The following is a 13,832-nucleotide window of genomic DNA, read 5'->3' on the forward strand; positions in this document are numbered from 1 at the left end:
GTATTTGGAAGTTTATTGTATATGAAAAGTATCTAAGATCAGCAGTAATTGGCTCTAAGTTGGACACTGTGGAAGATTAATTGCTTGAGACTTTAAGCTATCTCTATAGAATAGCATTTTCTTATAATTGATAGATATGTTATTAAAAAGCCAGAAGAATTGTAATACTGTATAGATATAAATATAAATGATAGCTTTTGCTAAAAAACAGATTCATAACTTATAATCTGAATCAAAAAATTTTTTCTCTTCTTAGTGATGCAGTATGGGAAAGGCAAATCATGTTATTACAGGTTCCTGACCAAAGGACAACAGTGGATTTGGCTTCAAACTCATTACTATATCACTTATCACCAGTGGAATTCAAGGCCAGAGTTTATTGTTTGTACTCACACAGTAGTAAGGTAAATTATTTTATAAAATTTCTCAACTATAGTAACATCCATGGTGATACTGACAATGCAATTTATATGCATGACTTGTTAATGAATTACTAAGTGATTTTCCTTATTTTTGATACACACTTTCAATATATTATTAAATTTACTTACATTATATCAAAAGAGAATGCAGGCATATATAGACATATGCACATATATATGTGTGTGTATATGTACATATATATATAATTCTTTACATAAATTTTATGGTTTAGAGCAGAAGTTGTAACTATTTTTTTTTTTTTTTTTGTACCAAAGTTAGTTGTATAAAAGGAAAACTGAGCCCTGGCTCGTTGGGCTCAGTGGATAGAGCGTCAGTCAGCCTGCGGACTGAAGGGTCCCAGGTTCAAGTCTGGTCAAGGGCACATGCCAAGGTTGCGGGCTCGATTCCCGGTAGGGGGCATACAGGAGGCAGCCAGTCAGTGATTATCTCTCATCATTGATGTTTCTATCTCTCTCTCCCCTCTCCCTTCCTCTCTAAAATCAATAAAAATATATTAAACAAGAAAAAGAAAACTGAGTAGACAAGCATACTCTTTTTTTAAAATTTAATATCTTTGAATTTAACAACTGCATTTACAGATCATTTGCATTAGATACCTAGAAAAATTCAATTGAGATACCTAGAAAAATGCGATTTTAATTAAGATATTGTACGTTGTCTTTTAATTGTATATATGTTGTAGGTTTGTATAGTGCATGGAAAATAGTCTGGAATTCGTAATGAGCAATACAGACACATAGCAAACACTGAATGAGTACACCTGTGCATTATTTTAAACTAACGACCAAACACTAAAATTATATATTTTTTCATTTGTAGTTATGCAGAAGTTAGGGCTGAAAGACGACGAGAACTTGGCATTGAAGAGTCTCTTCCTGAGATAGCTGCTGACAAAGTATGTATCTTGCAGATTTAAAAAAAAAAATTATTTCTTTGCAATGAAAGATAAGATTCACTAATTTATAGGAAAATTATTTTTCATATATTTTATTTTCTCACTTGTGACAGGGTTATACATTTTTACTTTAATATTTTAAAACATCATCTGCTTCTAAAAAAGATTTGAAGGGCCTGCTGTTTAGTGATAATTGGATGAGTGACATGTAAGATCTCACATTTAAACTACCATTTATTGTCTATAATACGTTAGGCTCTGGGTAGGTTTTTTTTATGAATTACAAAATACCTTTTACTCCTCAGACATCCTTATGTGGTAGGCAATATCCCCACTTTCAAAATATTGAAACTGGGGCTTTAAGAGTGGGGGGAAACCTCCGCTAAAGACACATGGCTGGTTCCCAGCTGGTGTGGCTTAGTGATTGAGCATCGACCTATGAACTAGAAGGTCACAGTTAGATTCCTGGTCAGGGCACATGCTTGGGTTGTGGGCTTGATCTCCAGTAGGGGGTATGCAGGAGGCAGCTGATCAGTGATTCTCATCATTGAGAAAATAGCAACCCAGGCTCCACATAAATTAAGGTGACTGGCTCCCTATTCTATCTCCTTAGAACAGTGGTTCTCAACCTTTCTAATGCCGCGACCCTTTAATAAAGTTCCTCATGTTGTGGTGACCCCCAACCATAAAATTATTTTTGTTGCTATTTCATTACTGTAATTTTGCTACTGTTATGAATCGTAATGTAAATATCTGTGTTTTCCGATGTTCTTAGGCTCTACAGCAGCGGTTCTCAACCTGTGGCCTAAGAACAGCATTAGAAAGGTTGAGAACCACTGCAATAGATGATTCTCTCTCATCATTGATGTTTCTGTCTCTCTCTCCTTCTCCCTTCCTCTCTGAAATCAATAAAATATATATATATATATTTTAATAAAAATATAAATAAAAAGACAGATAGCTGGGAAGTTATGGTCAGAATTTGAACTCCGGTTTCTCTTCATTGTATCATGTAGAATTGTATTGTATTAGTTACCTATGCCTCTGTAACAAACTTAATGGTGTAAAATAATAGTTATTCACTCCTAGTTTCTGTGGTTAAGAGTCCAGGCACAGTTTAGTTGGGGCCTCTGATTCAGAATTGGTCAGGAGGCTGCAGTCAAAGTATCAGCCTGGGTCTCTTACAAGGTGTAATCAGATGTGTGGAGGCCACAGTTATCCAACGTTCACCTGGGGCAGAACCTACCTGCCTTGCTTTGATTGTTGGAAGGATCTGATTCCTCATGGGCATTTGGACTGAGTTCTTGATTCCTTACTGACTGATGGCCAGAGGTCACCCTCAGTTCCTTTCCAGGTGGCCCTTTCCATCAGAGCAAGTGTGCAAGAAGATCCAGGAAGAGAAAACCAGCAATATGAAAGTCAAAATCTTTGGTAACCTAATCACAGAAGTGATAACACATCACTCTTGCTGTTCTGTACATGAGAAGCAAATCACCAGGTCTAGCCTACACTCAAGGGGAGGGATTATATAAGGGGTGAATACCAGGAGGGTAGGAATCATTATGAGGTATGTCAGAAATTGCCTACCACAGGTATTTTCGACTTGCAGAAATAAGTGGAATGAGGAGAGTCAAGAATCTATATAAAAAGTGTGTTAAACAGGCAGTGTGCCAGAGACAGTATGGGGGATATTGTTCAGTCATTCAGTGAACCTTATTAAGTACCTTCTGTGTGCCAGGAAGTACCAGATATGGCTCTATATGCTAAGAATGCAGCAGTGAATAACAGACAAGTTCTCTGCTCTCCTGGATCCCACATGAAAGAATGTTTTAAAGAAGCTTTGTATATGTAGAGGAAGAATATCCAGGATGTTCTAATAAAATAAATTTTCTGAGAAAAGTGCTTTAAATCTAGGGTTCCTGGAAATGAGGACCATTATAGAAACTAAAGTAATACAGAGAGAGGAGGGGAGAGGGGGAGAGAGAGAGAAACATCAATGATGGGAGAGAATCATATATTGGCTTCATCCTGCACCCCCCTACTGGGGATTGAGCCCACAATCCCTCAGGTGCCCTGACTGGGAATCCAACTGTGACCTCCTGGTTCATGGGTTGACGCTCAGCCACTGAGCTAAACTGGCTGGGCAAATTATCTTATTTATTTATTTATTTATTTATTTATCCTCACCCAAGGATATGCTTAGAGAGAGGAAGGGGGGAGGGGGGAGAGAGAGACAGACAGAGACATCAATGTGAGAGAAACATTGATCAGTTGCCTTCTGTATGCACCCGGATGGGGATCGAACCCAAAACCCTGGTATGTGCTCTGACTGGGAATTAAACTGGCAACCTTTCAATGCACGGATGATGCTCCAACCAATTGAGCCACTCCAGCTGGGCTCTATGTTTAATTTTTAAGCAACCATCTTATTGTTTTCCATAGTAGCTGCATTCGTTTACATTCCCATCAGCAGTGCACAAGAATTTCAATTTCTTCATATTCTCACCAACACTGGTTATTTTCTGTTTCCCCCCCCCTCCCCCCGCCTTATAATAGCCATTCTGATGGATGTGAAGTAATATATTATTGTGGTTTTGATTTGTATTTCCCTAATAATTGTTGATATTGAGCATCTTTTCATTTCTTTATTGATCATCTCTATATCTTCTTTGGAGAAATGTCTACGAGATCCTTAACTAGTTTCTTAACTGGATTATTTGGTGGTGATTTTTGTTTTTGTTTTTTTTGTTTTGTTTTGCTGTTGAATTATAGTTTTTTTTATATGTTCTGGGTATTAATTTCTTGTCAGGTATATGATTTGCAAATGTTTTGTCTCATTCCATGGGTTGCCTTTCCACTCTGGTATACTTTCCTCAGGTGCACTTTTGTTGCTTGTGCATTTAATGTCAGATATAAGAACTTATTGGCCAATCCAAGGTCATAAAGCTTTGCTCCTTTTGAACATGGTTTTTAGCTCTTATGATTAGGTAGGTCTTTGATCCATTTTGAGTCTGTTTTTGCATATAGTATATGGCAAGAGTCCACCTTCATTATTTTGCATCTGTTGTTTCTTTAAATCGAGAATGAAGCCAAAACCATCTGGCTATAAAAAATAAATTTTCATTTCTTTACTTATTACACAAATATCATTGATTTGTTATGAGTGAAAACTGATTTTGTGGGAGAGAACTTGGTAAGCAGTATTGATAATTTGGGGTCTCTGAACTGAACCACAAGAAAACATTTCTTTTACTCTTTCTCCTTAGAGCCAAGATTCTGGGTCTGATAACCGTATAAACACAGTCAGTCTCAAGGAAGCATTGGAAAGGTTTGATCACAGCCCAACCCCTTCTGCTTCCTCCCGTAGTTCAAGAAAATCATCTCACACTGCAGTCTCAGACCCATCCTGTAAGTACTCTAGCTTGAAAGCAGACTTCCTTTAAAGAGAGTGTTCTAAATTGTGTTACTAGTATCAGTATTGTTAATCAAATGGTACTTTAAAATAGTTTTTACATTTCAAAATATATTAAACTTCCCAGTGAGTAAGAGGCACATTGCTCACATTTAACAAAGAATTAAGTTTATGAAGTAACCTGTAAAATAATATATAATAATGTTGGTATTGTTGTTTTTAATTCCCTCAAAAAGAAATCAAAACAATTACTCCTTTTTTTGTTTTACTGGTAAAGCCAGTAAGTATTCTTCAAATTTGCTTTTTGGAAGTTTTTTAAAAGAGTCTTTATGAAGACTTGCATAATTATTATTGGTAACCTTTTTTTTAAAGAGTAATTTTTAATATCTCATGGTATTAAAACTATATATACCAGTAAGGAGAAAAGAGGGTAGTGGTGAACTACTCAACATTGTCGGTAGAACATCAGAGGTTAAACATAGGATTTCTGAAATCTTAGGGGGAAAAATTTCCCCTACTATAGCTGTTTCTTTTTAAAAATATATTATTTTATTGTGGTAAGAACACTTAAAATGAGATCTACCCTGTTAAATTTTTTAGTGTACAATGTTACTGTTGACTATAGGTACAATGCTGTACTGCAGATCTCTAGAGCTTATTCATCATGCTTAACTGTAATTTTATGCTCCGTGATTAGTAACTCCCCACTTTCCCTGTGCCCAGCTCTTGGCAATCACCATTCTCTTTGATTCAACAAATTTGACTGTTTTAAATATCTCAGATAATGGAGTCATGCACTCCTCATCTTTCTGTCATTGCTTATTTCGCTTAGCCTAATGTCCTCAAGGTTCATCCAGTTGTTGCATATTATATAATTTCCTTCTTTTTTAAGATTAAATAGTATTCCATTGTTTATAATACAGTGGTGGGGAAAAGTAGGTTTACAGTTGTGAGTACGTGAAACAGGTTTATTTTTGTACTAGAGGCCCGGTGCATGAAATTCGTGCATGGGGGAGTGTCTCTCAGCCCAGCCTGCACCCTCTCCAATCTGGGACCCCTTGAGGGATGTCCTAAATGGGCAGTCGGACATCCCTCTCACCAGGCTACTGGGATCGGGCCTAAATGGGCAGTCAGACATCCCTCTCATAATCCAGGACTGCTGGCTGCTAACCGCTCGCCTGCCTGCCTGCCTGATTGCCCCTAACCACTCCTGTGCCAGCCTGATCAACACCTAAATGCTCCCCTGCCGGCCCGATTGCCCCTAACTGCCCTCCCCTGCTGGCCTGGTCACCCCTAACTGCTCTCCCCTGCTGGCCCGGTCACCCCTAACTGCCCTCCCCTGCCAGCCTGGTCGCCCCTAACTGCCCTCCCCTGCAGGCCTGATTGCCCCCAACTGCCCTCCTTTGCAGGCCTGGTCCCTCCTAACTACCCTCCCCTGCTGGCCTGATCGCCCACAACTGCCCACCCCTGCTGGCCATTTTGTGGTGGCCATCTTGTGTCCACATGGGGGCAACCATCTTTGACCACATGGGGGTGGCCATCTTCTATGTTGGAGTGATGGTCAGTTTGCATATTACCTCTTTATTATATAGGATTATTATTTATTAATTATTGTATTATTTTCCATATGAACAACTGTAAACCTACTTTTGCCCAATGCTGTATATACGACATTTTGTTTATCCATTCATCTGTAAATGGACATTTAGCTTGTTTCAACTTCTTGACTACTATGAATAATGTGCAGTGAACATAGGAGTGCTAATATTTTTTAAGATCCTAGTTTTTTTTCCTTATTTTAGATAAATACTCGCAAATGGGATTGGTGGATCATATATGGTAGTTCTGTTTTGAATTTTTTTGCGAAACCTCCACCCTGTTTTCCAGTTGCTGTACTGTTTTGTATCCCTACTAACAGTGTGCAAGAATTCTAGTTACTTCACATTCTTGCAAACACTTGTCTTTTTGTGTTTTGTTTTTTTAGTTAATAGCCATCCTGACTGGTGTGAGGTAATATCTTATATGGTTTTGATTTGCATTTCTCTCATGATTGTGATGTTGAGCATTTTTTCATATACTGGTTGGTCTTTTGTATGTCTTATTTAGAGAAATGTCTATTCAATTTCTTAGGCCATTTTTCAGTTGAATTCATTTTTTTACTATTGAGTTGTAGGAGTCATAATCATTATTATATTTGAAGTTATTCTATTTCAAACCTTTCTTTGTCCTTAAAAAAGGAATAATTAAAAAGAATCATCTTATTGTTATAGATTTCACTTTTATTGAATAATTTAGAAAAGGAACTCAAAAACCTTATTTTTATTGACTGAAGTATACTTTAAGATTCATTTTTTAATTGTATTTTATAAAGTACTAACACTCTTCTGTTTTTGTTTACTAATCTCAGCAACACCAACAAAGATCCCAACGGATACTAGCACTCCTCCCAGACAGCATTTACCAGCTCATGAAAAGATGGCACAAAGGAGGTCATCATTTAGTAGTCAGGTAACTCTTTTGTTAGTATTCTTCTGAATATAGGTTTATTAAAAGGGGAAGTCTTTAGAAACTCATTGGTTCATTTTCCCATTCTATAAAGATTTTAAAATAGTTCATCTGAGGTTAAATACTATAATGACTTTCAATTAAATCTAGTCAGCTTTTATTGAGAGCCTATGTAGAGTAATGTGGCAGATGCCTTGGAAGATAAAAACATGAGTAGGGAATAGGCATTTTCAATGTAGAGGGGAAGACATGCCTGTACTCAGCTAAAAAAGTGTGAGGCAAATTGTAATTCAGTTATAAAGATACCATGGTGATGTTTTTGGTGGAAATATTCATGTATGGGAATGATCATCACTCCAGTGTTGTTTTCTATTTTGCTTCTAGTCGATAAATTCCCAGTCTATTGGTCAGTCATTAACACAGCCAGTGATGTCTCAAGCCACAAATTTACCAGTTCCACAAGGCATGTCCCAGGTATTTTTGTTTGTTTGTTTCAGTTGAGTGTTTTGAAATAATAAATTGTTTTTAAGTTAGTATAGATTTTTAAAATATTCTTACAGATGCAGTAATCTCAACTGTGGGCATGTAGAATATCTGGGGATATTATTGATTGTCATTTGGCGGGGGGGGTACCACTGGCCCTTAGTTTAGTAAGCAAGGACCAGGGATGCTAATTATCTTTCAAGATTCATGACAGTTTTGTACAACAAAGAATTACCTGCTTAATATGCTATAACACCTCCATTGATAAACACTGCAGACAGAAATGTGTTACAGATTAAATATAGCTGTACATTTTGTTCTTTCTAAGGATATTCGAAGAATCAAGTAATTTTCATGTATTCATTTGTTCACAAATAGAACATTTATTGAATTTCTTATATGTATCATATTGCAGGTGGTGGCAGTAAAAAACATGTAATATCTATACTAAAATAATTTTTTACAATGATGAGAACTACAGTTCAATAAATAGTCTATATTCAGGATATATAGCCTGATAGGTGTGCACATTAGATGGATACAATGCAGCCTGAGGAAGTGAAGGAAAACATTCTGGAAGAATTTTTGCTTAAGCTGAGTCCTGAAGGAGGCCTAAATATACTAGTAGAAGTTAGCAAGACAAAGGAGAAGTATTACAAAAGTGACAAGAAATTACTTTTTATTATAAATTCCCAGAGTGTAATTTATGATTCCGTACTCATTCAGTGCCTCAGACATATTAAAAAAATTACTGACTAGTAGTAAAAATAATCCAGAGTTTTCTTAACTGGTTTGTTTGGCATTAAATATACCTTGACTTAACAATGTCTTAACTTCAAATAATCTACCATATTTTCCGGCGTATAAGACGACTGGGCGTATAGAAGATTTTCCTGGGTTAAAAAGTCGTCTTATACGCCGGAAAATATGATATATATATGTATGTATGTAAAATAGAGAAATATGCTAATTAACCAGGACGCCGTAATGTGTTGACCAGACAGGAGGAGGTTGTGTGCGCAGCATCGGGGCGGGGCAGCAGGGGTCTCCGCGTGCCTGCATTGGGGGAGGGCCTGATCAGCAGTGGCCGCGGCTGCTTCAAGGGCTGGAGAGGGAGGCAGGGCTGGACCGGCAGCAGCTGCTGTGGGGACCGGGGAGCAAGGCAGGGTGGGACTGGCAGTGGCTGTGGCTGCTGTGACTCGAGGGTGGGCGGCACTGCGAGCTGGGCTCCTAGTGATAGATTTCTAGTAAATAAATAAATACCATATAAGGCAAAGATATTTTTAAAAAAACAGTATTTTTTAAAAAAATACCTTTGCCTTATATGGTATTTATTTATTTACTAGAGGCCCAGTGCACAAATTCATGCATCAGTGGGGTCCCTCAGCCTGGCCTGCAGGATAGGGCTGAAACCGGCTCTCTGACATCCCCTGAGGGGTCCCAGATTGAGAGAGGGTACAGGTCAGGCCAAGGGACCCCACCAGTGCACTATCAGGGCCAGGAAGGGGACGCGGAAGGTTGGCCAGCCAGGGAGGGACTGCGGGAGGGCTCCAGGGTGTGTCCGGCCCATCTCACTCAGTCCCTATCGGCCAGACCCTATCCTACCGGTCAGAGTGTCTTTCCCCCTGGTGGTCAGTGCACATCATAGCAAGCTGTTGAGCAGCCTTAGCATATCATTAGCATATTACGCTTTGATTGGTTGAACAGATGACCAGACACTTAGCATATTAGGCTTTTTTTATGTAGGATTAATACTTATACACATATATTGACAATGCATTAAATTTCCTAAACATCATAATTTTGACTTTTAGCAACGTATGATCGTGTAAGGTGTTTATAATAGCACTGTGTTATTAAATATTATATACAGTTCTCACAGTTTTTAACATCGAGTCCTCAAATGCTTTTTATTCTGAAGGTTAACAGAATTTTTATGTAAAACTTTAGACATACTTCCAATATAATTAGTTCATTAATCTCAAGATACTAAATAAGCATTTAACATTTTAAAGGGATATTTTCATGAAGTAAAGAATATTTGCTATGTCAAATATGTTAAGTGTTCAAATCTCATATTTTTTGTTCATAAAGATACTTTGCCTCTTAGTTCTATGATTTTATTTGTTTCTATTTTCTTATTTGTACTTAATATAAGTTCTATAAGTGGTGCAATGTAATTATCCAAAGGTATAGATAAATTTACTTAGGATAAGATATATTTGTATATAACATTTTGAATAATATTTAAAAAAATAAAGGAATGAGGGAGTTGAGGTACTACATTTGTAGTATTTTCTAACACCATATGTAATCTAATATATGATATGGTCTGGTTATTATTGACTTCAGAAGTTAAGGGTTGTATACTTTGAAAAGTAATATTCTGTATCCTCAATGCAAACTTTGGAAGTTGACTACAAGCTTTTGGGGGCATTTCTCACCTTTAGTTGCAGTTCACTCTGGAAGACTATTTTAAGACTCAGACAGATTTCCAATAAAATAAAATTCTTCCTGCTCTTATACTGTATCCTGTGCTGAATCTTCATGGAAAAAATTAAATGAGTGTAATTAAAATAATTAAGCGTAGACTTAAGTAGTGAATCGCCAAATATGGCTAAATTTCAAGCAGTGGTAAATAAAAACTGCTTATGACTCAGGTAAAACATAGAGAAATAAGACTGAAAGCCCTGTTAATAGAATAACTTTTTTTTCATTCATGTATGTATTCATTAATTTATAATTGTTCCGTCTTTAAAAGCTATGTTTTGTACTTAACTCGAGAACAGTTTCAGTTGAAAATATGAGAAAAATATTATGGTTGGTTATCTGTCAGATTTTTGTAAGCTCCTAATGATGTGCACAAAGAGGACATTCTGGGGATGTCAGAATTTGATATGAATAACTCTAGGTGCAGGCTACTTTTTCCATTGTTAAAGGGTAGAAATCAAGTTAAGGAATTTGTTCTAACAAGTGATGGATCTACAATATGATCTCAGGTTTTTTAACGTTACTGTGTACTTTTTAATCAGTCAAGATGCATTCAGGAGTCAAAAATATGAACAGGTATTATATAAAACACTAGAGGCCCAGTGCACGGATTCCTGCACCGGTGGGGTCCCTCGGCATAGCCTGCAGGGATTGGGCAGAAACTGGCAGTCCAACACCTCTTGCCACTCCTGCTTATCCCAACCTCGCTGCGTCAGCGGTAGGCTCGCTGCCACTCTGCTATGGTCTCCGGGCTGCAGCGGCCAGCCATGAGCCCTGTGTCTGGCGCCCGTCTGTCAGCTGAGCAGCACTCCCACTGTGGGAGCACACTTACCACCAAGGGGCAGCTCCTGTGTTGAGCGTCTGCCCCCTGGTGGTCAATGCGCATCATAGCGACCAGTTGTTCGGTCGCTTAGGCTTTGATATATATAAATATAGCAAGAAAGAGAGAGAGAGAGAGATTGTTAACTAGTAACAGGGATTAACTACTAAATTCTTAAGACTACAGAGATAACATATTGAGAGCAACTCTAACCATAGTGAAATGGAGAGTACCCAAGGAAGGAACAACTTGGAAGACTTCCTCAACACCCCCTAAACTTCTCTTCCAGGCCAGGCTGAGACTCGGATCCCACTGGGGGAGGTGTGGCTGTTGCCACTGGATGGTAGAGAAGTTCACTGAGGTGCCACAGGCTAGGGCTGGAGAAAAGGAAGCCACCTGCTGGGGTACCAGTAAAATTTACTGAGGAGCTGACCACTTGGATCCTAGTGAGACTTGCTGGAGAACCACCTGCTAGCATGGATGAGACCTAGTAGAAGCTATCCACTAGCAGAAGAGCAAGAAGGAAGAGCACCAGAACCAGAAAGATAAGCACCTTCCTTTGTAGTATCCTCCAGCACCATAAACTGGTGTCGCTCAGTTTGTGTCTGCTGGCAAAGGAGAACTATTTGTAGAGTCCAGCTCCAGTATGACAAAGGCAAGCAAAGATGGGTAAATTAGCATCCATTGATAACTGGCAAGACATTCTTAGCTCATGATATACTGCTTGCTTTTCTCATTGCACAGTTATGAGGAATAAATAATTCTAAAATATCTTACACTTTCTTCATTTATGATACTTCAGTTTCAGTTTTCAGCACAATTAGGAGCCATGCAGCATCTGAAAGACCAATTGGAACAACGGACACGAATGATAGAGGCAAATATTCATCGGCAACAAGAAGAACTAAGAAAAATTCAAGAACAACTTCAAATGGTCCATGGTCAAGGACTGCAGGTAAGATATTACTATATTTGATTTAAACAAAACATGCCAATCACATTTTAATATTTTAGGGAAATAGACTATTCTTAATTAAAAATGATCTGCAAGAGAGGCTTCTGGTCAAGATGGCAAAATAGGTAAATGCTGTATTTGCCTCCTCCCATGACCACATCAAAATTACAACTAAATTCCAGAACAGCCATCATGGAAAACTACCTGAAGGCTAGCTGAACCGAAGTCCTATAAGTAAGAATATACAGAAGAAGCCATGTTGAAATTGGTAGGAGGGGCAGAGATGCGAAAGGAGCTGGTCCTACATCCAGCTTGGATCAACCTGGTGGTTGAGAATGTGCAGGGATATCTCAGTTGCAGAGATGTCCCTGAGGAGCAAAGGGTCCCAGCCTTATGCCAGGCCCCCCCAACCCAGGGTTTCACTGTTAGGAAGAGAAGTCCCCCTAGCTTCTGACTGTGAAAACCAGCACAGATTATGGATGAGTAAGAGAGAGAGCTGTTGGAGTCCCAGTCCTTCCTCTTACAGTGTCCGCGCACAGGGTCTTATGCCCTCTGAGCTTCAGCACTGGGGCAGCAGCTCAAAAAATGCCAGGGATGTACAGAGAGGAACTGAAATGTCTGGCTTTAGGTTAGGATGAAGACTGGAGGGGCAGCTTTCTCCCAAGACAGAAGGGCTGGCAGAAGCCATTGTTTGCTGAACTCTCTCCCTGCAGGTGCAAGCACGCACCATATCTTGAGCCTCCGTCAACCTATCACTGTTCTCCCTGCCCTGGTGATTCCCTGAGACCCCTACTCACCCAAGCTGTTTCCAGTGGCTTTTCAATATAGACGGCTCATGCTGCGGAGAGATTTTCCTAAAATCTCTCTAAGGTTGACAAACCCCAAACAAGCAGCATCTTGCCTCAGCATGCCCCATACTTCTTGCTAAGTAGCCACAAGCCCAGCACTAGTGGCAGCTGGCCTCAGTTAGCAGCTTAGCCTCTCCCAAGCACTTCCAAACCCAGGACAAGTGGTAGCCATCTGCAGATCACTTTGTAGCTGATACCAAGTGGCCCTGGGCAGGGGATAGACAGCAGCTAACCTTGGCCTGCACCTGCAAAGAGGCCCCAGAACCAGCATACCTGGTGGCCATGTTAGTCTACACCAGAGCACCACCCAAGCACCTCCACAAATAACTCAAAGGGCAGACTCACCAGGTACCGGAGCCCTCCTAAAGTGGGTCCTACACCATAGGGTCAGCCCCTGCACAACAGCTTCTCCACTGTAGTCCTGGCCAGTCCTCACAGTCTTATTAGCTTGAGGTTTAGTCTTGTCCATTGAGGTACCACCAGCAATCAAGACTCAACTATAACAGAAGGGCACACACAACCCACACACCTGGAGCACTCAGCTCGGGTGACTAGGGAGAGTGCACCATTGGGCCCCACAGGACACCTACTACATAAGGCCCCTCTACCAAGACCAGGATATGTAGCAGCTCTACCTGATACCTAGAAACAAACACAAAGAGGCAGCTGGAATGAGGAGACAAATGACCCAAATGAAAGAACAGAACAAAACTCCAGGAAAAGAACTAAACAAAATGGAGATTAGCAGTCTACTAGGTGCAGAATCTGAAACACTAGTTATAAAAGTGCTCAAAGATTGTAGAGAGAACTTCGACATAGAGGCAGGAAATATAAAAATGGAGGTAGAGCCCTGGATTGGTGGCTCAGTTGGTTGGAGTGTCGTTCCGTATACCAAAAGGTTGCCAGTTTGATTCTTGGTCAGGGCACTTACCTAGGTTGGAGTTCAATCCCTAGTAGGGGCATGTATGGGAGGCAACCGA

The 13,832-nt window shown here is 39.4% G+C and overlaps 1 protein-coding gene across 4 annotated transcripts in view; it reads left to right on the forward strand.

The window, feature by feature from the left end:
* The window catches only part of CLOCK (clock circadian regulator), a 138,276-nt gene that overhangs the window by 104,669 nt on the left and 19,775 nt on the right, over positions 1–13,832 (forward strand). For all 4 annotated transcript variants that reach the window (XM_079778356.1, XM_079778354.1, XM_079778357.1 and 1 more), the window contains exons 15-20: positions 257–404; positions 1,264–1,339; positions 4,606–4,747; positions 7,159–7,259; positions 7,641–7,730; positions 11,852–12,004. In XM_079778356.1, coding sequence (XP_079634482.1) covers positions 257–404; positions 1,264–1,339; positions 4,606–4,747; positions 7,159–7,259; positions 7,641–7,730; positions 11,852–12,004 — 710 coding nt within the window. The remainder of the gene's footprint in view (positions 1–256; positions 405–1,263; positions 1,340–4,605; positions 4,748–7,158; positions 7,260–7,640; positions 7,731–11,851; positions 12,005–13,832) is intronic.

Source organism: Cnephaeus nilssonii (genome assembly GCF_951640355.1).
Source record: "Cnephaeus nilssonii genome assembly, chromosome: 1".
Lineage (NCBI taxonomy): Eukaryota > Metazoa > Chordata > Mammalia > Chiroptera > Vespertilionidae > Cnephaeus > Cnephaeus nilssonii.